Source organism: Bubalus kerabau, chromosome 1 (assembly GCF_029407905.1).
Source record: "Bubalus kerabau isolate K-KA32 ecotype Philippines breed swamp buffalo chromosome 1, PCC_UOA_SB_1v2, whole genome shotgun sequence".
NCBI lineage: Eukaryota > Metazoa > Chordata > Mammalia > Artiodactyla > Bovidae > Bubalus > Bubalus kerabau.
In genome coordinates this window covers 228,806,127-228,830,705 of record NC_073624.1, presented here as the reverse complement: position 1 = coordinate 228,830,705, position 24,579 = coordinate 228,806,127, and the positions used below count along the sequence as shown (strand labels likewise).

Genomic DNA, 24,579 nt, shown 5'->3' with positions numbered 1-24,579 from the left:
TCTTAGAAGTGGAATAATTGGAGCATGAATGTCTTTAAGATTCTTTTTAAATTTGTCATAAGCATAATCTGGACATGCATTTATGAATTGTAATACAGTACAGTTCTTAGGTTTGACAAGTGGGAAATCCCAGCAGTCATTTTTAAATGATCTTACTTTATAAGCTCTAGAATGTCTAGTAGTACCCAGCTGGAGAGGCTAACTCTGATCTGTCTATCCTTGATTGACAACACAGTTACTCTCTACCTGCCTTCCTTTATCCCCGTCACTGCCCAGCCTGCTCTTTTGGGTTGTGTTCATGGAGGTGTGAATGAGTGTGCTTGTGTGATGGTGAATTTGAACGCAGAATCTTTCTCTTCAAAATCCTCATGCCTATCAAGATGTTAGATATCCCCCACTTATTTTATGCTTATGGCAGCTCTGTATGCTCCCAAATTCTTACTCCTTACATTTGTATGTCATTGTTCTTTAGTCACCAAGTCATGTCTGACTCTTTTGCAACTCCATGGAATATAACCCACCAGGCTCCTCTGTCCATGGGATTCTCTAGGCAAGAATACTGGAGTGGGTTTCTATTTCCTTCTCCAGGGGATCTTCCTAACCCAGGGATTGAACCTATGTCTCCTACATTGGCAGGCAGATTCTTTACCACTGAGCGACCAAGGAAACTTCCAAACTCTGTCTCCACGTCTGTGAACTTTCAGCACATTTTTTTCCTTCTCTGTTCAATCACATTTGCTTTTCTACTAGCTCTGTCTGGAAGAACTCCAGTGCATTCTTACTATCTCTCATCTCTGGACTCTATTTTTACTTGTTATTTCAACAGCCTCCAGCCAAATTACAACATGCTGTCATAGTGATCAGTCATCGACCAGACTTTCTTGCAGTTCTATGAGCTCGAGGACCAGGAAAAATGTAAATGCCATTTGTGCATTTTCAAAATGAACAGAAAAGAGGAATACTCATAGCTAACCTGTATTGGGCACGTAGTATATGCTAGGCGCTATCTCAAGTGTTTTACATGTATTTTCTTAATTACTGCTTATAATAGCTTCAGTGCCTAGGAAATGACTAGAAAATATATTTAGAAGTGTTGTTCTAGGAAATAGGTCTGGAAGTATTGTTAGCCTTCAGAGCAAATTGTGGGAAAGGCTTCAATTATTCACTGGAGAAGCTAGCAAACTATTTGGTAATCTGTAATGTTAGCAATTGTAAGTTGTAATTCAAACAGATGATTGATGACCCTAATACTCCTGACTCAGGGAGTGGTTTAGATGTAGGATTAAATAGACCTGTTAAGTTTAAGAACGGAATAAAAAAAAAAACAATTTCTTTCAGATGAAGTTCATTGAAACACAGGCACACTCAACTGCTTATGTATTTTCTATAAATACTTTCCACTATAAAGGCAGGGTTGAGTAATTACAGCAGCAACAGTATGGCTGCTGGAGTTTAAATTTATAGTGATTGCTGGAGTTTAAATTTCTTTCAAGTGAGGGCTAACATATGTATTTTTTTAACTTGTTTGGTAAATATTTGTTGTGCTAGGCAATATGGATACCAAAATGAGTAAGATAGTATGGTCGTGGTGACATACATTTAAATGAATAATTAAAGTATAATGTGATAAAAGCCATGATGTGCTATAAAGCATGTAGAAAGAACAAGTTCTTGGAGTCAGGGGTGGGATGACTTCCCAGAGAATACGTTTAATTGAGTATCAGTGGACATGAAAGAGCCTTCCAGGTAAAGGAGGGGAAAGAGAGGTGGGGCTTAACAAGTGTGTCCCAGCTCCCTGTGTGGGCGTTTGAGTACTTCCCTCTGGTAGAGTTATGGAGCAGTGTCAGAAATAATCCTGCAGTGCAGGAGATACAGGAGACATAGGTTTGATCCCTGGGACGGGAAGATCCTCTGGAGCAGGTAATGGCAATCTACTCCAGTATTCTTGCCAGGAAAATCCCATGAACAGAAGAACCTGGCAGGCTATAAGTTCATAGGGTTTCAAAGAGTTAGACATGACTGAGCAACTGAGCATGCATGCACTCATGTCAGAAATAAAGCTAGAGAACTAAGTAGGGACTGGGTTAAACGAAGTAAAATTTGATACTTTACCAAAATTACAATGAGACTACGTTAAGAATTTTGGACAGGCTAGGGGTGATGGGCTAATTCCTTTTTAGCCCAAAAATATAGAAAAAAAAACTTTGACTTCAGTGCTGACAATGGGTGGAAAGAGATGACCAGTGAAAGGTGACTCCATTCATTCATTTATTCCACAAATACTTTTCTAGTACTTGTATGTGCAAGGCACTGTTTTAGGTACTAGAAATACATCTACATCTGTAGACATAACAGACTAAGTTCCTGCTCTCAATGAGATTTCAATCAAGCCATTCTAGTGTGTGGGAGGGCATACTAAGTAACAGCTGTGAAAATCAAAACTACAAGATACAGGAATAGAGAGTGAGAGGTCCTGTTTTGAATATGGGAGTCAGGAAAATCCTTTCTTTAGAAGTGAGTCTAAGCATGGACCTGAATGAAGTGATCCCTTGGGATAAAGAGATCCAGATGGAGGCAGCATCAAATGAGAGACCCTAAAAGGGGAGCCTGGTTGGCTCCTTTAGGGAATGATGAGGAAGCCTTCATGGCAGGAGCAGCCTGGGAAAAGGAGAGAGTGGCAAGAGCTGAGATCATAGAAGCAGCCAAGATCCAACCTTATAGAGCCATTTGGGCAAAGGTAAAGGCTCTGGGTATTATTCTGAGTGTGATGACAAGGCATCTCAAGGGTGGCGAGTAGGACAGTGATATGTTCCACCCTAAACATATTGCAAAGCTCGATCTGTCTACTGCTTGAAGAGAATATTATACACAGAAAATGGTGGAAACAGGAACCCAGTTGGGAGCCTTTGCCATCACCCAGGTAAGGCATGATGTAGTTTAAACTAGGGTGGCAGAAGAGCTGGAAAAGAGCCAGAATCAGAAAACATTTTTAAATTAGAGCTAATAGGATTTGTTGACATATGTGAGGTCTGAGAGAGAAACTTGTTAGGAATTCCTCCAAGGTTTGGCCTGAGCAACAATGCACTTGCTGCTTATTGAGACAGGAAGCAGGTTTGAGGTGAGGGAAATCAAGAGTTCAGTTTTGAACGTGTCTAATAGACTGGTAGCTGAGGACAGAGCAGACAGTACTGCTTGTAGTAGTCTAGGCAAATGAAGATGACAGGAAGGCTTCCATGAGACCAGGGGTCCCCAGCCTCAGGGACCTAAAGCATGATGATCTGAGGTGAAGCTGGTGCTGGAAATAAAGTGCACAGCTAATGTAATGTGCTGGAGTCACCCCGAAACCATCCACCTCCACCATCCGGTCCATGGAAAAATTGTCTTTTGTGAAACTGGACCCTGGTGCAACATAGGTGGAGCTTAGAGTATTGACAGTGGACTGAGAGAAGTGAAGAGGCTTAACAGATACTCAGCGGACCATCCTGGTGGTCCAGTGGTTAAGACTGTGCATCCGCACTGCAGAGGGAGTGGGTTCAGTCCTTTTGGGGGGGCACCTGGGATCTCACATGCCACAGAGCCAAAAGAAAAAAAAAGGGAGGTACTCAAAGTAGATAACAACTTAGGTAAAGGAGAAGAAATGGGGAAAGGTGCCTAGCTTCTGGCTTGGTCAACTGAAATGATATTGTTTCTCACTTAGTGAGAAAATCCAGAGGAATGAATCACCCCCAATTAAATAGAAAGTCTTAGTGTCTCTCCTAGACCTAACATATCTCTGGTTCCAAAAGAGCAGAGTCATCAAACTTGTTTCATAAAGGGTCAAAACATAGTTTCACCTTTTTGTAGGCCGTACTGTTGCTGCTGTAATTACTCAACCCTACCTTTATAGTGGAAAGCAGTCATAGAAAATACATAAGCAGTTGAGTGTGCCTGTGTTTCAATGAACTTTTATTCACAAAAACTGACAGTGCACTGAATTTGGTCCATTGGCCATCGTTTGGCTACTTCTGCACTAGAGTAACGCTAAGCAATTTCTTCTTTCACCGGAACATAAGATTTTTATATTTTCAGAAGCAGAGGTGAGACAGGAAACCATAACATTTACCATACAAGCCAGAACCATGGCAAAATGTGCAGAGCTGGATTCATTAGCAGTGAGGCCCAATGAGAGAGCAATGGGGAGCAAGATGTTATCAGAGGAGGGGAAATTCCGCTTTTCCTTGAGGCCTTATCTTTCTGGTAAATGATTGACCATAGTAGAGAGACTCCATGTGGCCCATATTTTCCCTGGGCTGGATTTCTCATAACCATAAGAATAATTTCAAGGAAGTAAATGATCAGCTAAATACTGAAAACATGCCGTGTGTTTTACTCCAAAGGAAGACCTTTCTGTACCTGATGAATATTTCTATACGCTGAGCAAATATGGGCAAAGACACGTTTGTAAAACAAACCAGAGAAGAAATAACATATGGAAAAGAAAAAAAGAGCTATCTCTGGAACTGTTTGCTGAGTTCCAGTTTTGGAAGAATAGGTTTTCTTAAAGTGAAACTCACCTCTAAGGTATAACTTACTGGCAGCTGTCATCTAGCATTTTATTTCCTGAAAGAATGGAAGCCCTGGTAGTTAACACACTGTGCAGCAGTGAGAATCTTGTCACATCAGTTCTGGCTTGGCCTTACATCCAGACATGGCCTTGGAGCACCGTGTCTTTGATCCTGATATCTTTTGTATTCCTTGCAGCTTTGAACTCTATTATACGCTATACAGACAGATCCTCTTTGGGCTTTGAAGTTTTTCTCATTCCCAATGTGTGTGATCTTTGAGGCTCTGGAAAGTCTATTAAGAGCTTGCGATAAGAATTTTCCTCCACGTGTTGGCATTTGAAAGATACCTAGCCTACTTCCCTTATGTATTAACCCCCACCCTCACCCTCCCACCTTCCTGTATAAGGTCTTCAAAAACAATCAAAAGGAGTTCTTTTAGAATTGCATAGAAAATCCATTAAGCATAATTTCCATCTGTGTGAATTTTTTCCCTGGCATTTTCTATAGCCAGCATATTTTTAAAAGGCATATTAAGCTGTCATCATCAACATGTTTGATTCTAGGTTTCTAGATACACAGTAAAACTTTAGCTTGTCTTTTTTCTCTTAAAAGGAAATTTATTCAATTTCAAATGAGCACATTTAACATTTAGTGGGTAAAGCATTGATCTTGGGATCAGAAGGTGTAGGTTTAAAATCCCAGGTCTATTACTTGATCTTAAGTAGGATCTTAAGTCTCCTTACCATGCTGAGCACCAGTCTGTTCTGAAAAAAGGGCATCATGGTATAGATTATATAGTTATTGTGAAGATGAAATTAGCCAATGTTAAAACTGTCCTTAGTGTGTTGCTTGCCATGTGATAGGAGTTTAATCAATGTCACAGTCTCCCCACTTCCAAGCAGGAAGTTCTAAATCTAGGAACAAAGAAAGCAATTTGCAGTGGAGATGTGAGGGTTAGAGCATCTTTCACAGTGCTCTTGATCAGCTGGTCTTCAAAATGTGGTCCCCAGACCAGCCACAGCGGCATCACCTAGAAACTTGTTAGAAATGCAGGTTTGGGGCCTCATTCCAGATGTACTGAAACTCTGTTGGTGAATCCAGCCATGTGTTTGAAACAAACTTTCCTGGTAATTTTGATGCTCTCTTGTGATCCTGGAGTACCACCGCTCTGATACTCTTATTATGAAAATATTTCATATGAATTATTTTAGTCCTTCTGTTTTTTTAAAAGCATTTTTAAGAATAAAAGCACACTGTTAAAAAAAGAAGTTAACTGAGCCACCTGAAAAGTTACCATTAAAAACCCGAAGTAACATAAACCAAAAAATAAGAAATTTTTTCTTCTCCAGAAAAGATTCTACCTGGTTTGAAAATATAGGATTCTGGGTAGGTGTGTATCTAAAATGTGGAAAGAAAGATCACATGGATGAGAAGAGAGGCTGTTTCTTCAGCACTTGCTGTAACAAGGGAGTCAGTCATCATCACTTGCATTTAGCAAAGACTTAAAGTCAGGATGGGGAGTAGAAAAGCTTGTCATGAAACAGAACTTTAGCTGTGCTCTGATCAGAGATTGTTGACCTAGGAAAGCAGAAAGTGCACAAACAAGAAGTGGGGCATCTAATGTAATTGCTTTGGGGAATGTATTTGGCTTTCTGTGTAAGTCTTGAGTTGGAAGCAGGTAGGGTGGGTGGTTTTTGTCAGTGTTTCCCCTAAAAGTAAGAAGGGAAAAATATGGAAGTTAGCAGTCACTGAACAAGTCCTAACCTTTCTGGGGCTGGTGCCACAGAGACTGCCAGAGTTTTATTGCTATATAGGGTCTGGCTATTGTTTGTATGTCAATCTCCCAAGAAATCTAGAAAGAAAATGGCATATATTTAAAGGAATGCTGACAAAGGTCAGTTTAGTCAAAGTTATGATTTTTCAGTAGCTGTGTACAGATGTGAGAGTTGGACCATAAAGAAGGCTGAGCGCCAAAGAATTGATGCTTTTGAACTGTGGTGCTGGAGAAAACTCTTGAGAGTTCCTTAGACTGGAAGGAGATCAAACCAGTCAATTCTAAAGGAAATCAACCCTGAATATTCATTGGAAGGACTGATGCTGAAGTTGAAGCTCCAGTACTTTGTCCACCTGATGCGAAGTGCTGACTCAACAGAAAAGCCCCTGATGTTGGAAATGATTGAGGGCAAGAGGAGAAGGGATTGACAGAGGATGAGATGGTTAGATGGCATCACTTACTCAATGGGCATGAGTTTGAGCAAACTCCAGGAGGTAGTGAAGGATAGGGAAGGCTGACATGCTGCAGTTGATGGGGTCACAGTCAGACATGACTTAGCAACTGAATGACAACAAAGGAAAGACAAAGTAGTTTTATAACTTGGAGCAATGTGCCTACAGAAGATAGGACCATAGGTTTCTATTTTCTCACAGAGACTGGGAGATGGGGGCTTTCTCTTCCTTGATTGTACTTCAAAGGGATGGCTACCATATCTTGGCAGAAGACATCCTTACTTGAAAAACTGGCAAGAGGCTTTTTGAAAAGACTTACATCCCAAAGGGCAGAGAAATAATTTACAAGTTTTCTGAAGTAAAATGCTCTAAGAAAAAGGAAGCCAGAGTCTAGAATAAGAAGTCTATCTGAAATTTAGTCAAACTGAGTGAAAAAGTTAAGGCCTTCTTGTTCAACATCCAGTCTTTTATCACTATAGGAAACATCATGACCTTATACTTAAGGTTAATAAAATTAATGGGAAGAAACCATCCAGTTTTAGTCAGGCTCTCCCATTTAATCAGAGTGCTTTTGTATTCTTTGTGCTGACTGTTGATTGGTAAGAAAATGAACACTGTTTTCTCTATTTACTTGCAATTATTTGACAAAGGACTTCGCAGTGGTGGGCAGGATGGGTAAAGAAAGCACTTGGTTAGGGAGTATTTTGAACTGTTTGGAATGCTTAATGGATGTGCTATGTGTATTTTCAAGAAGAGTGTTTTTTGTGTGGTTGGCGTGCACAGCGGTAGCAGAGGAGAGCCTTTCTGCAGAGGTCGTTGGTCCAGTGATGAAGCTCTGTGGTCAAACATAATTTTATTGCAAACTGCAATACGTAAAAAGAAAAAGAACTACTGTTATTACCCTGTCTTCTTGTTTCCCTTCCTTCCCAGAAGGGGCCCTGTGGTGATTCCCAGGGAACTGTCAAGAAACACATTTTTTTCCCTCACTTGATATTTTCTTTGCACTTGACTTTTATAGCAACACACTTTCCTGGTGTTCCCCAGTGACCTCTCCTCTGCTTGCTTTCCTCAGTTTCCTCTGCTGGCTCTTCCTTCTCTACTGCATATCTCAGTATCAGAATTCATCAAGACTCTGGCCCTCTTCTTGAATGATTTCATCCTTCCTCAAGGCTCTAAATTGAATAGAAATGCTGGAAATCCCAAGTGTGTATCTCAGACCCAGTCATCCTTTCTGAGCTCCAATTGCCTGCTTGATATCTCCACTTGAATGTTTTATACATATCTCACACTTAATGGGTTTCCCATCTCATTTAATGGTACCATCATTTACTCAGAGAAGCAAATCAGAATTATAACATTCATATCTGCTTCTTTCTATCCACTCATGGAATATATTGTTCTTACCTATCCCTCTATTTCTCAAATATATCTTTATTCCACCCACTTCTTCTGCATCTCCAGGGCCACCTCCCTACTCCAAGCCATTGTCTTCCCTTACCTGGACCCTGGCAAGGTCCAGGGTTTACTTACTTTCTCTCACATTTAGATCCCCAATGTCATTTTTCTCCTTAAATCACTATACTGTATTCTCATTTATTGGCTAATAAAGCATGAACTTCTTACCAGCCCATCCAAAACCCTCTGGATCTGATTCCTGACTGCTTTTTGAAGTTCATCTTGGATTTTTTTATTCCTTGCTCATTCCTCTATGATAGTGAACACAAAAAACGTCTTTCCTGTCTCAAGGCCTTTGTATTTGCTCTTCTCCTGGTTCCCCTAACCCTAACTCTTGGATCCTTTGTGTGTATCGGAACAACTAAATCCAGTGTTCCCTGATTGCTTAAATGTTCCCTTTAATCCAGTTGTTCTCTATCACCATCATACCAATGCCCTTGAGAGTCTTACAGCCCCACGTGTGATTCATGAACTAGTGGCAAGAGCATCGCTAATGCTCTTCATGAGCCTGTATGTGGGCTTGTGAGGAACGCAGAACCCCAGACCCCATGTTAGGCCAAAACAATCAGAATCTGCAGCCTAACAATATTCCCAAAAATACATATGAGCACTAAGGTTTAAGAGTGTAACTTTGAAACACTGATCACAAACTGTATTTCTTTGTTAGTTATGTACTTTCATCAGTGGTGAACTCCATGAAGGTGGGGACATTATCCACCTTCTTTACTGTTGAATCCTAGTGCTTGGCATAGATTTTGGCATATGGTTGGCAATAAATATATATCTGATAAATGAGAGATTTACTCTGACTTCCTCAATTGAGCCAGAATGAAACTGAGGCTCAGAAAATTTTGAAATTACATAACTATTTTAACAAAGCCAGTGGGAGTGCAGGAGTGGGGGGAAGAGAGATGTCTGTGTATGCCCTTGAGACCAATTATTCTGGATGATATATCAGAGCATAACCTAAAATTTCCTTAGCTATTGTCCCTATATGGGCTTCTGGTATTAATAACAGTTGTTTATATTACATTTTGTCATTTACAATCCATTTTCATGTATAATAACCTATGTAAAAATTTACCCAGAATCATTGTCATAGATATTCATTTGTTAAGAACAGAGAAAGTGGTAAACAGAGCCAGCAAATTCATGGAATTTCCTTATTCATGGGTCAAGAGATCACTGGAAAAGCAAAAGAAGAGAGGGAGAGAAAGTAAAATTTCTCATAAGAATAACTGTCAAAGAACCGATTTAGTGGAGTGGCCAGCCCTTGGGCCAGCTGAGAATTGTCTGGTGGTGGTTGAAAGTAATCTTGAAGGGTGTCAGAGGTAATCCAAGGACCTACCATGAAGTTAGTAGACGTAGTTCCTAACTTATTTTAATTATCTTGACTGGACTTACGTTTAGTTCAAAGGACAATTCTGCCTAATTAAAAATTCTGTGGTTACATTTTGCCTTGCCCTTGCAAAGTTTCACTGTATCTAGCTCCTAATTGGCATGCCATAAATGAACCATAACACTGAACTTGGGGATCTCTGACCCTGACATTCCCACTTAATTTGAAATATACATTCTCTGGAGCCAAAGGTGTTCACTTCAGACTCTGAATCTGTTCTTTTCTTCTATAAGAGGAAAGGCAGTTCAGGGGAGACAGTTCTTATGGTGAGGGTGTGGTTGATGGACAATCTGTGTTCTGAGGATATGTTCAAATACTGTCCATAGACAAGAGAGGGACATAAAATCAGTCAGCCCTACCTGCCTCAAGTACAAGAAACCATACAGCATCCTGATATAGGGTCATCCATGTATTCACTAGGAATAAAGCTAGTAGTGGAGGTGATAGAATTCCAGTTGGGCTATTTCAAAACCTAAAAGATGATGCTGTGAAAGTGATGCACTCAATATGCCAACAAATTTGGAAAACTCAGCAGTGGCCACAGGACTGGAAAGGGTCAGTTTTCATTCCAATTCCAAAGAAAGGCAATGCCAAAGAATGCTCAAACTACCGCACAATTGCACTCATCTCACACGCTAGTAAAATGATGCTCAAAATGCTCCAAGCGAGGCTTCAACAGTACGTGAACCATGAGTTTCCAGATGTTCAAGCTGGATCTAGAAAAGGCAAAGGAACCAAATATCAAATTGCCAACATCTGTTAGATCATTGAAAAAGCAAGAGAGTTCCAGAAAAACACCTACTATTGCTTTATCGACTATGTCTAAGCCTTTGATTGTGTGGATCACAAAAAACTCTGGAAAATTCTTCAAGAGATGGGAATATCAGACCACCTGACCTACCTCTTGAGAAATCTGTATACAGATCAGGAAGCAACAGTTAGATCTGGACATGGAACAACAGACTGGTTCCAAATAGGGAAAGGAGTACATCAAGGCTGTATATTGTCACCTGCTTATTTAACTTATATGCAGAGTACATCATGAGAAATGCTGGACAGGAAGAAGCACAAGCTGGAATCAAGATTGCCGGGAGAAATATCAATAACCTCAGATATGCAGATGACACCACCCTTATGGCAGAAAGCGAAGAAGAACTAAAGAGCCTCTTGATGAAAGTGAAAGAGGAGAGTGAAAATGTTGGCTTAAAGCTCAACATTCAGAAAACTAAGATCATGGCATCTGGTCCCATTACTTCATGGCAAATAGATGGGGAAACAATGGAAACAGTGTCAGACTTTATTTTTTGGGGCTCCAAAATCACTGCAGATGGTGACTGTAGCCATGAAATTGAAAGATGCTTGCTCCTTGGAAGGAAAGTTATGACCAACCTAGACAGCATATTAAAAAGCAGAGACATGACTTTGCCAACAAAGGTCTGTCTAGTCAAAGCTATGGTTTTTCCAGTAGTCATGTATGGATGTGAGAGCTGGACTATAAAGAAAGCTGAGCACCAAAGAATTGATGCTTTTGAAATGTGGTGTTGAAGAAGACTCTTGAGAGTCCCTTAAACAGCAAGGAGACCCAACCAGTCCATCCTAAAGAAAATTAGTCCTATATATTCATTGGAAGGACTGATGCTGAAGCTGAATCTCCAATACTTTGGCCACCTGATGTGAACTGACTCATTTAAAAAGACCTTGATGCTGGGAAAGATTGAAGGTGGGAGGAGAAGGGGATGACAGAGGATGAGATGGTTGGATGGCATCACCAACTCAATGGACATGAATTTGAGTAAGCTCCAGGAGTTGGTGATGGACAGGGAGGCCTGGCGTGCTGCAGTCCATGGGGTTGTAAAGAGTTGGACATGACTGAGCAACTGAAGTGAACTGAGGTATTCTTCTTTTTTATTGTGATAAAACGTACATGACATAAAACTTACAGTTAATATATACAGGAACCATTTTACATGTACAATTGAGTGACAAGATGATCACTCACAGTGGTGTGCAGCCATTACCATTATCCATTTCCAGAATTTTTCATCACCCCAAATAGAGATTCTGTACTCATTAAATAAATCCCCATTCCCCTCTCCTCTACCTATCCCAGCCCCTGCTAAACACTATTCTACTTTGTTTCTCTAAGAATTTGCCTGTTCTAGGCTGTTCGTATAAATGGAATTATACAATGTTTGTCTTTTTGTGTCTGGTTAATTTCACAGAGCATAATGTTTTGACGGTTTATCCATATTGTAACATGGATGAGAACTTAATATCTTTTTATGACTGAACAAAAATTCCATAGTATGTATATGCTGCATTCTTTTTATTCTTTCACCTGTTGATGGACTCTTGAGTTGTTTCTACCTTTTGGCTATTGTGAATAATGCTATTATGAACATTGGAGTGAATATCTCTATTCATGTCCATGCTTTTGATTCTTCAGAGTGTACACCTAGGACTGATACTGCTGAATCACATAGTCATTCTATATTTAGCATTTTGAGAAAGCACCAAACTGTTTTCCATAGAAGTTGTACCATTTTACATTTCTATCAGAAATGCACTGAAGTTCCAGTTTATTGTCATTCTCACCAACACTTGTTATTTTTCAGTTTTGTTTTGTTTTTATAATAACTATCCTAATAGGTGTGAAGTCTTATCTAATTGACACCTAGATATTCTTAAACACTTCCTGAGCCAGGGCACTCAGAACGACACTCGGAAGCTACTGTGGATCATCCTTAGTTATTAGAAAGATATTGTGCCCAAGCTCAGTTGTGTCCAACTCTTTGCAACCCCGTGAACTGTAGCCCACCAGGCTCCTCCGTCCGTGGGATTCTCCAGGCAAGAATACTGGAGTGGGTTGCCATTTCCTTCTCCAGGGGATCTTCCTGACACAGGGATCAAACCTAGGTCTCCCTCATTTCAGGCAGACGCTTTAACCTCTGAGCCACCAGGGAAGCCCTTCCCTCCTTTTAGCAGTGATTCTTAACTTTGGTTGCACATCAGAATCACTTGGGAGTTTTTAAAAATACTAATATTCAGGCTGCAACCCAGAGTAACTAAATCAGAGTCTTTGAGAATCGGGTTCTAATATCAGCATTTTCTAAGGTTCTTCAGGTGATTTCCATATGCAGCCAACATAGAGAGCCACTGTTTAGAGACTGTTCACTGGTCCCACATAGTTACATAACCTGGAGGTCATAAACTGTGACAATCCTATTGCTGAGCTTCACTGACAACCCCCATTTAATAACCAGGCTTTTAGCCCCCACTTGCAGTTCATATTACTAACTAAATGTATCTATATTCTTGCTTATCTATTTATTGCTCTCCATTTTGCTTATTTCTGCTGCTCTAAGGCTACAACAATGCCTAAAGCAGGGCAGGTGCTTAGAAAGTATTGTTGAATGAATCAATGCATAAATCTACTCTTATTTCAAAGGACAGTCCTCAGAGAGTTAAAAATAGCTTTTATGTTTCATCCCTGGGTTTCCTGTTGTCTAGGTAAAACCTTTTCTATACCTGCAACCTGTCCAAAGACATTGAAGAATAAACCCCACCATTATGATTCAATATCTTTCTCTCAGCAACTGATTATGCACTTCCTATATGCTGCATCTACCTTTACACTGCACACAGTATGGGTTAGACACTGTGCCAGGAGCTAGGAATTGTGGTGAAAAAGATAACCAAAAGTCAGTCTGTGGAGGTAGGGCACAGGCAATAATAACAGAAGTTATTATTCTGGATAACAATAAAGGTTATAAGAAAATGAAAAATGTTTGAGTGTAGCACATTAAATGGGGTGAACTTTAATCTGAGACCTGAATATTGAGAAGAAGCATTCCAGGAAGAAGGCACACGTTTAGAGAACTAGTTCAGTTCAGTTCAGTCGCTCAGTCGTGTCTGACTCTTTGTGACCCCATGAATCGCAGCACGCCAGGCCTCCCTGTCCATCACCATCTCCCGGAGTTCACTCAAACTCACATCCATCGAGTCGGTGATGCCATCCAGCCATGTCATCCTCTGTCGTCCCCTTTTCCTCCCGCCCCCAATCCACCCTCAGCATCAGAGTCTTTTCCAATGAGTCAACTCTTCCCATGAGGTGGCCAAAGCACTGGAGTTTCAGCTTTAGCATCATTCCCTCCAAAGAACACTCAGGGCTGATATCCTTTAGAATGGACTGGTTGGATCTCCTTAGAGTCCAAGGGACTCTAAAGAGTTTTCTCCAACACCATAGTTCAAAAGCATCAATTCTTCGGCGCTCAGCTTTCTTCACAGTCCAACTCTCACATCCATACATGACCACTGGAAAAACCATAGCCTTGACCTAGAAAGGGGAACAAATTTCACAGGGGTTCTGAGTCAGAGCCTCCAAGAAGACAAGGCAAAAAGCATTATTACCTCCTTTATTAGACACTTTACCTCGATTAACATGGCCTAAAATCGAAATAGTTTGGGGTGAGCTAAACAGCCTACTGAAGTCTTTCCTCATTGAGTTAAATCTCACCTGTCTATGATTTGTACCAGCAATAGTTGGAATTTAGGTGCAGAAGGGTGATTTAGATGGACATAACCTAAAATTCTTTTATCTGAATCCAGCCATAAGGACTTCAGTGAAGCAACAAAGCTACTTGTGAGCTGAGTGGAAATTTCTGATTCTTTATTCCAGTTGTCATCTTGTCTTCCATGCCAGGTTTAACAAAAAGGTTTCAGACAAAGCCAGAGCCCAGACTTGGCGGGCTGCTGCCATTTCAAACTAGAAGCTATCTTGGTTTCCAATCAAAAGAGCTCAGTAAAGATATTCTTTCTTGTTGGGACCTGAGTGCCCAGTTCATTCAGTTTAGTCACTCAGTCACGTCTGACTCTTTGTGACCCCATGTACTGCAGCACTCCAGGCCTCCCTGTCCGTTACCAACTCCCGGAGTTTACTCAAACTCATGTCCACTGAGTCTGTGATGCCACCCAACCATCTCATCCTCTGTCATCCCCTTCTCCTCCCGCCTTCAATCTTTCCCAGCATCAGGGTCTTTTTAAATGAGTCAGTTCACATCAGGTGGCCAAAGTATTGGAGATTCAGCTTCAGCATCAGTCCTTCCAATGAATATTCAGGACTAATTTTCTTTAGGATGGACTGGTTGGATCTCCTTGCTGTTTAAGGGACTCTCAAGAGTCTTCTCCAACACCACATTTCAAAAGCATCAATTCTTTGGTACTCAGCTTTCTTTATAGTCCAACTCTCACATCTATACATGACTACTGGAAAAACCATAGCTTTGACTAGACGGATCTTTGTTGGCAAAGTTATGCCTCTGCTTTTTAATATGCTGTCTAGGTTGGTCATAACTTTTCTTCCAAGGAGCAAGCGTCTTTCAATTTCATGGCTGCAGTCACCATCTGCAGTGATTTTGGAGCCCCCCAAAATAAAGTCTGACACTGCTTCCATTGTTTCCCCATCTATTTGCCATGAAGTAATGGGACCAAATGCCATGATCTTAGTTTTCTGAATGTTGAGCTTTAAGCCAACATTTTCACTCTCTTCTTTCACTTTCATCAAGAGGCTCTTTAGTTCTTCGCTTTCTGCCATAAGGGTGGTGTCATCTGCATATCTGAGGTTACTGATATTTCTCCCGGCAGTCTTGATTCCAGTTTGTGCTTCATCCAGCCCAGTGTTTCTCATGATGCACTCTGCATATAAGTTAAACAAGCAGGTGACAATATACAGCCTTGACGTACTCCTTTTCCTATTTGGAACCAGTCTGTTGTTCCATGTCCAGTTCTAACTGTTGCTTCCTGATCTGTATACAGATTTCTCAAGAGGTAGGTCAGGTGGTCTGATATTCCCATCTCTTGAAGAATTTTCCAGAGTTTGTTGTAATCCACACAGTCAAAGGCTTTGGTATAGTCAATAAAGCAATAGTAGATGTTTTTCTGGAACTCTCTTGCTTTTTCAATGATCTAACAGATGTTGGCAATTTGATATTTGGTTCCTCTGCCTTTTCTAGATCCAGCTTGAACATCTGGAAATTCATGGTGCATGTACTGTTGAAGCCTGGCTTGGAGAATTTTGAGTATCACTTTACTAGTGTGTGAGATGAGTGCAAATTGTGCGGTAGTTTGAGCATTCTTTGGCATTGCCTTTCTTTGGAATTGGAATGAAAACTGACCCTTTCCAGTCCTGTGGCCACTGCTGAGTTTTCCAAATTTGTTGGCATATTGAGTGCATCACTTTCATAGCATCATCTTTTAGGATTTTCAATAGCCCAACTGGAATTCTATCACCTCCACTAGCTTTGTTCCTAGTGATGTTTCTCAAGGCCCCCCTGACTTCACATTCCAGAATGTCTGGGTCTAGGTGAGTGATCACACCATCATGATTATCTTGGTCATGAAGATCTTTTTTGTATAGTTCTTCTGTGTATTCTTGCCACCTTTTCTTAATATCTTCTGCTTCTCTTAGGTCCATACCATTTCTGACCTTTATTGTGCCCACCTTTGCATGAAAATTTCCCTTGGTATCTCTAATTTTCTTGAAGAGGTCTCTGGTCTTTCCCATTGTATTGTTTTCCTCTATTTCTTTGTACTGTTCACGAGGAAGGCTTTCTTATCTCTCCTTGCTATTCTTTGGAACTCTACATTCTAATGGGTATATCTTTCCTTTTCTCCTTTGCCTTTCACTTCTCTTCTTTTCTCAGCTATTTGTAAAGCCTCCTCAGACAACCATTTTGCCTTTTTGCATTTCTTTTCCTTGGAAATGGTCTTGATCCCTGCCTCCTGTACAATGTCACAAATCTCCGTCCATAGTTCATCAGGCACTCTGTCTATCAGATCGAATCCCTTGAATCTATTTCTCACTTCCACTGTATAATCATTAGGGGTTTGATTTAGGTCATACCTGAATGGTCTAGTGGTTTTCTCCACTTTCTTCAATTTAAGTCTGAATTTGGCAATAAGGAGTTCATGATCTGAGCCACAGTCAGCCCTGAGTCTTGTTTTTGCTGACTGTATAGAGCTTCTCCATCTTTGGCTGCAAAGAATATAATCAGTCTGATTTTGGTATTGACCATCTGGTGTTGTCCATGTGTAGAGTCTTCTCTTGTGTTGTTGGAAGGTGTTGCTATGAACAGTGCATTCTCTTGGCAAAACTCTATTAGCCTTTGCCCTGCTGCATTCTGTACTCCAAGGCCAAATTTGCCTGTTACTCCAGGTATTTCTTGACTTTGTACTTTTGCATTCCAGTCCCCTATAATGAAAAGGACATCTTTTTTGGGTGTTCGTTCTAGAAGGTCTTGTAGGTCTTTATAGAATCATTCAACTTCAGCTTCTTCAGCATTATTGGTCAGGGCATAGACTTGGATTACTGGCTAACAGAGTTAGCTTCTCCCGGTCTAGATGCTAACACAGTCTGGCAACTCAATTCCTCTCACTGGGTCTTAGTTTCTCCATATTGAAATGTGTGTTTGGGTGTAAAAGTTTTAAGATCCTTTGAAACTTCATTTAAAAAGAACATTTTAAAAAACATATTAAAAAGCAAACATTTTCCTGCAGCTTCTGAACAATCTGCATTTATTGTGCTTTTATTGACAGGGGACACTCACTTCCAAGTTAGTAAGACAAAATGTTGAATTGACATTAGGAGGGCTGGGTTTATAGAAATGAATCGGTTGCTAAAATTCACAAGCGCTCAAATTTGAACTGTTGTATTGGGCACGAAAAGAAATGTAGTTCAAGGCAGTGAAAGGAATCCCTGGGTTTATTGATGGATTCTGTATTTCCAGTGGGCTTCACATAATCCAAGAACAGTTTGTCCAAGTCAGCCATTTAGGAACAAACAGCCTTCAAGCCGTGACCTAGTCCTTGGACAGCCCACCTGCACACAGAAGCTTCTGTGTGGACTGGGATGAGGTACTGAACACAGATGGCCTTTGTGTTCACATGTATACTGGTTCAAGTTACTTTCATTTGCTCATTTGATGCCATCATTCCTTCATTCACTAAATATGAATGATGTATTGAAATTGAATTTGTCAATGGAGAAAATAGGCAATGTCCCTGCATCATGGAGCTTACAACCTAGCTGTGTTGGTGTGCCAAACAAGAATCAACCAAATAAGCTTTCTGAGCACAAGCTAAGCTCAGTGCTCTTGAAGGAAAGCCTCAAGTTCTCTCATAGAGAATTACTGTGCAATCTCAGGGTAGTTAACACCTCTCGGAGCCTCCTCCTTCTCATTATGTAGGAGTTAACCAGAATAACATGTAAAGTGACAAGTGCAAACATTGGCATATATTAGGTGTACAATACATGTGTGTTTGCAGCTTCGACAGTGAAGTTACCTTTCCGAAAATGAATGAAGGAAAAAACTGATTTTCTTTTTGTGTCTTAAGAGTTTCCTTCTGTTCTTCGTGTTTGTGTGTCTTCCAGTTCCAAGGAGGGTTTCAGGTCAGTGGAGAAGGTCGTGCTGCTCACATTTCTCTCAGCAGTTATCCTGATGGCTATCTTGGGGAACCTGCTGGTGATGGTGGCTGTGTGCAGGGACAGGCAGCTCAGGTGAGTCACGTGAGGCAACCTCATGAGAAAACCTGGGTGGAGTTTGGGGCTCTCCTTGGAGAACTGGAGTCTGAATTTATAATTTCCACAGAATTTATAGCTATGAAGGGAAAAAGATACATGGCAATGATGTTTGGAAAATGGAGCAGGGGGAAAAAATCACATATAATCTCATAGTTCTGACATAACAAGTATAAACATGTAAGTGCATTTCCATCCTGACTTTTTTCCTATGTTGTTTTTTCTGCAATAGTTGTGATCACTACATATGTAATATCTGAGAGCATATCTAACCTCCTCACTTTATTAACTGATTCAAAGAAAGGATAGCTGTGTGTGTGCTTAGTCGCTCAGTCATGTCCAACTCTGCGACTTCATGGACTATAACCCCCCAGGCTCCTCTGTCCATGGGATTCTCCAGGCTAGAATACTGGAGTGGGTTGCCATTCCCTTCTCCAGGGGATCTTCCTTACTCAGGGATTGAACCTGGGTCTTCTGCATTGTAGGCAGATTCTTTATCATCTAAGCCACCAGGGAAGCCCCAAAAGAATAGCTGACTAGTGGCTGATCTAGGATTTAAACCTTGGTCTTCTGCTCTTTCCACTTCATCCTTGGCTGCAATTAGAATCACCTGAAGACCCTTTTAAAATTACTAATGTATTGCAGGAGTGTGTCTGACGTGATATCTGGAATATACTTATATTAGAAAATTATTTGTTGTGTATCTGAGGTTCACATTTAACCGAATGCCGTATATTTTATTTGGTGAACTTAGGGGTGGGTAAGTGGGTTCATCACACAGAGTCCCTGAAGCAAGAGATCCAGGGCAAGACCTGGGCATTGATATTTAGACACATTTACTAGGTGATTCTATTGTGCAGCCTAGATTAAGATCCACCAGGCCACAAAAGGGGATGAAAGGTTCAGTTCTGTCCCATCTGTTGCTATCTTCCTCTTAAAGTAAGACATGCTCTAATCAAGAAAACATAAAAATGAAATTCTAAGCACTGTGACAAATGTGAGGCACATGGTAGTCAGTCTAAAAGTGGAAGATGGTGGAATTTGACTCTCTTTGTGAGGGGGGCACCTTGGGAGGGTTTCCTGGGAATGACTAAACCGAGGCTCAATGAGTCGGTAGGGTATAGCTAGGCCAACAGTAGGGAGAGAGAACACACCATAAAGACCCTCGGGAGGGTCTCTGTGCATGGGGGAGCTCAAGTCAGGCCAGTGTGGTCACAGATGAGGGCAAGAGAGGACTTATGGTGCCAGGGGTCTGGAGAAGTCCAAAGTGACTGGACCACACACAAGACAGAAGGGGAAACTGAATCTCACAGCATATGTTGCACATCTGACTTTTCTCTCCTTTTCTTTCCTCCCTTCTTCCCTTATTTCTTTGCTTCCCTTTCCTTCTCTTTTCTCCCCTGCTCCTTTCCCCCTAACCTCTTTCCTTCGTCCTTCCCACTGCCTCCTCCCTTACACTTTTTCACCCACAGGAAAATAAAAACCAATTATTTCATTGTGTCTCTTGCCTTTGCGGATCTGCTGGTGTCAGTGCTGGTGATGCCCTTTGGTGCCATTGAGCTGGTTCAAGACATCTGGATTTACGGGGAGATGTTCTGCCTTGTCCGGACATCTCTGGATGTCCTGCTCACAACAGCATCGATTTTTCACCTGTGCTGCATTTCTCTGGATAGGTAAGGCCAGAGCTGTGTACAAAGTGTAGCTCCATACTGGAGACAACAACCTGATGGCCATTGGGCTGTGTCTTTTTTCTTCTCTGATTCATAAGAGGAAATGAATCTCAGAGAGGTAAATCTGGCTGCTCACTTATTTATTCACTCTCCGGCTTTTGTACAGCACCCTCTTTTAGTCAGGCATTCTCTAAGGCACTGCAGACACAGAGATGAGTAAGGCCTAGAAGCTGCCTGCAAGGAGCTTATAGTCTAAATAGTGATTAGGTACTGGCAACCATGTTTCCCATAGGTAAGCCCGAAATTGTATGCTGATGGCACGAAGAAAATCCTGAGGATGCTGAGAAGCAAGAATTAACCTATCTGCCCAGTAGGCAGCAGGGTAGTTCAGAGTGATAGTGTTCTGTTTGAACACGACCTTCTGATAATGCACCTGTATCATAATTTTATGTGCATATTTAGATTTGTGCCTGTGACCGGGGAGGCTCTTTTCCAAAAAATCAAAGGTGATTATAAAATCCCTAATAATTGTTTGCTTTTTGGACCCAAGTTAGAATTCCATTCCTCCTGCATAGCTGGGTTCTTCTTTTTTCACATTTGACTTTAGGAGGCCTAATGATTTCCATCTTTGCCTCATTTGTTGGAGACACGTGTTTATCAGTTGTATCAGCACTTTTCATTTTCTAGTTCCTGCTTATTTATTTTCAATAATAAAGGGAGAATACAATTTAAAAGTCAGATGATTAACCGAACATATACTGCATCACTGTAGTCATGTCTTAGGGGTAGATCCCAAAAGAAAGTATGGTGTGAAAGTCTTGTGTTATCAGAATTGCCAGGGACAATCTCTTACTGTCTCTTGATTAGTCCAGGAGACCCAACTTTCCCCCTAATCTTGGGATAGGTCACTAGGATAGGTTCCTTAATAGAGCAGTAGGAAGAATAGTTGACTTAAAATTAGATTGTGGTTTATCTAAAATATGTACCTTTATACACTAAAATCAGAGTTTGTCCAGATAATTACTCATACTGTAAAAGATCCTTAGGGACTCAAATCAGTTAATTCATCTCCTATTTTATGGGACACGTGTTTATGGATTAGAATGGCATGCATAATGGCCTGCTCTGTTTAAAATGTGCGTGTTCTCTGTCTCTTGCTCTGCCAAGAATATATAGATGAATGTGTGTAATTTAAATGCAATGAGATTCCACTCCACAACTAGAGATAATAACATTGGTAAAACAGAGCTGTTGGTTGGCCGCCAGAACCAGAGTGTCAGTTTTTGTGTTTATTAGCTTATTTACAACAATCTGACTTCAGTGCTTGAAAGGCTTTATAAGACAGTCAGTATATACTGTTAAAAAAAAAAATCCACAATAGGAAAAATAAAATGTGAGGAAGTTGAGAATATATGGACATCCTGCAGGGCAGCCCTCATGTAAGTGTTGCCAAACTAAGTGGTGAGACTGAAAATATCATATTAATTCAGAGAAGGCAAGATTGAGGAGATGAGGGCAACTGGAGGTAACCTTGAAGGTTGGCCAAAAGCCTGAGTGGGTGGGGAGTGAAGGATGGGAGAAAGTGTAGAATCATCTTGCTGATGTGGACAGTTGTTCTGGGAGGCCTGGAGAGGAAAACTGAAGGTTTCCGAGGAAGGTTTGGCTTCAGAGTTCTAGGGTAAGTATCATGCCCTTTTGAAACCATGAAATTTTTCCTAAGTAGACCTCAGTTGTCATGAAGCAGTATGGGCTGGTAATTAAGAACCATCTGCTTTAGAGCCAAGGAAATCCAGGTTCACATCCCAGCTCAGCCAATTTTTAGCTCTGAGAATGGCAATAAATTACTAAGCCTTTCCAAATCTCAGTTTTCTCATCTCTAAAAATGGGAGTAGCAGCACCTATTTTATAGGATGGCAGTTAGGATGAATTAGATGATCCATTTAAAGCTTAGCATTGACCCAGCTTGGCACAACCCCCAATGTTAGTGGATGCTAATTTCAGTTTCTGTCCATACAACCCATGGTCTTTCTTAGCAAACTTGGACCTCCTTCTCAGTGAGTAGCTTTTCCAGCAGCTGCCGCACCTAGAAACCAGGTAGTTACTCTTAATGTGGTCTTTCCTTATCCACTGAATTTAAGTAATGACAAGTCCTATTTACTTTCCTTCCATCACAGATCTGAGTCTATTTCTTCCCATCTCTGTCATTCTAGTCCAGACTATTATTGTCTTTTGGATATCACTGCAACAACCTCCTAATTATTTTCCCCACATTCCTTTTATCCCCTCTAATCCACTCTTTTGTGTTTACAAGAAGAGAGTGTTTACAAGCTCTCTTCTAATACTGCAGCTCTTATCCTGTTGTTCTTTTGCTTAAAACCCTTCAATGGCTATTCATTGCACCAAAAATAAGACCAAACTCCTTGGCTTGTAGAGTTTTGCATCATCTATTTGCTACCTATATGTCCAGCCCCACTTTATGCTCCTGATGCCCTTCACCAGCCTCACTCTTGACCTTTCTCTCTTTCCAGTGCTCTGTACTCAGTCACCTCAGGGCCTTGGCTCATCCCTCTGCCCACAAAGCTCCTTTGCTGCTTCTTCTCTTGCATATGTTTCACATTTTAGCTCAATCCTCTCCTTCTTGCAGAAGTCCTCTCTGAGCTGGTCAGATCCAGTCTTCTCCTTTAAAAACTTAGTGCAATTGTGATTAAAACCACAATTGATTTTTCTTTCATTTTTCTCTCTTAAATGTCTCTATCCCTCTGCCATGGGAAAAAGTGCAAGAGTATGAGTAAGGACAAAGCTCTTGCCCTCACAGAACTTACGTTTTATTTGGGAGACTGTCAGTTAACCAGTAATTATATAAATACTGATTTAGGAATTTTATAAATACCATTGAACAAATGGAAAGTTCAGCAAATTTCTCTTTTTGAACAGTGCTGCCAATAATTCCATTTCTTTCTCTGAGAGTGGACATCAGAAACTCCAATACCATAAGTTATTAATAGATGAAGTCAAATGATTTTGTTTTCTTCTGAGAGTCTTGGAAACTTGCCGTTTATCTCCCATCATTTTCTGTCCCAAGAGTGACATTCTCATTGAGCTGGAAGGTTCACTCTAGATGTTACAGGACAGTTTAGCCTGAAAGAGTGGGATCTTATTTGTATCTAGCTTCTATTTTGCTGTGCTCCTCCCAGCATTACAACTGGGCTGGGCCGGGCTGGGCTGAAGTACAGAATGGATGTCTCAGAGAAGTGTGATATTACTGCTCACCAAGTGATGCCTAGCAGGATGTCTTGTCCTCTCTAAAGCTGCTCTGAGTCTTTGAGGGTGACTGATGTAGGTAGTGCCTCTCGACCAAGAATGCTCACCTTGATTCCTAATTCCACCCAGATGGTAGACCTCTGTATCAAAGCAAAATGCAAGACTCCATTAATATATTATTAAATGCCTATGTATGGCTGAGTTGCTCTGCTGTGCGCTTGAAACTATCACGGCATTGTTAATTGGCTATACTCCAATATAAAATAAAAAGTTAAAATTATATATATATATACATATATATATATATATATATAAAATGCATTTCTCTAGCTATCTTTCTCTATCCACTGTGCTTCCTAGTGCTTTGAGGACTGAAACCTGTTAATGAAATTTTATTGACTCATTAGAAATAATTTCCAAAATATGATTAAAATACATGCATCACATAATATGGGTCATGGGAGGTCAAAAAGAGCATTAAAGCTTTACATATAATTGGTTGTTTTAAATCTAAGGTTTACTGTGAAAATGAAAACCAACGAAGTATTTGTAATAAAATGCTAATTTTTAAAGTGAAATATAATGCAACCATTAAAACCATGAGAAAGAGTTATGTGTGATGTCCTAGAAAGATATCACTGGTATATTATGTGTGGGGTGGATGGGGGGAAGAAAGTTTCAGACTTTAATGTTTAGAGTAATTTCACTTTTGGAAAATAAATATGTAGATATTTGTATCTGGGTGTACATGAGTTAATGTGTATGAGAGAAAGTAGGAATGAAATTGTACCAAACTATTAAAATGGTTATCTGGGAGCAGTAGAGAGTAGTGTTGGCTAGGCTGGATGGTCATTTGGATCTTGGTCATTTTTACTAATTTCTGAAATATGCACTCAGTTTTCTCTTTACTGGAAGTTAACACTTCTTGACTGTAAGTGTGTCCACAGAGGGCTTTTAGTTGGACATGCTCCTCAGATAGCACATTCCTCAAATCTCTGAGAACATTCTGACATAGGTGTGAGAAGTTCCCTCTGGGGTCAGAACAAGGTGGGGAGCATGGACATCTTTCTGACCAAAGAGTTCTCTCTGCTTGCTCACAAAATGCCCTAAAGTCTCCCCCCAGGGGAGCCCTCACCATCTCCTATTAGCAGATTCTTCCTCACGATGACCCTCACCTTCATCTTCATTCATCCAACTCCAGTTCATGACCTTGTGTTTGATTTCGTTCACCAAGGTCCTTTCTAATATTACAGTTTTAAAATATCATAACAATAATATCTGAGTAAAAAAGTCATTATTTCACAAGTAAAACATAAAAATGTCCCCATTTCTTCCTCTCCACCTCCACAACTATATACTCTAGAGTTAACAGCTGTAAATAATAGTCCCCTCTAAATGTCGATCATTTCAAATGCAATAATCAGACTTGTTATGTGAATATATTTTTAG

The 24,579-nt window shown here is 40.5% G+C and overlaps 1 protein-coding gene across 1 annotated transcript in view; it reads left to right on the top strand.

Moving 5' to 3' along the window:
• The first annotated feature begins 4,118 nt into the window (after positions 1-4,118).
• The window catches only part of HTR4 (5-hydroxytryptamine receptor 4), a 65,187-nt gene continuing 44,726 nt past the window's right edge, over positions 4,119-24,579 (top strand). The window contains exons 1-3 of the mRNA XM_055551524.1: positions 4,119-4,236; positions 18,016-18,178; positions 19,672-19,872. Of these exons, the coding sequence (XP_055407499.1) occupies positions 4,119-4,236; positions 18,016-18,178; positions 19,672-19,872 (482 nt within the window). The remainder of the gene's footprint in view (positions 4,237-18,015; positions 18,179-19,671; positions 19,873-24,579) is intronic.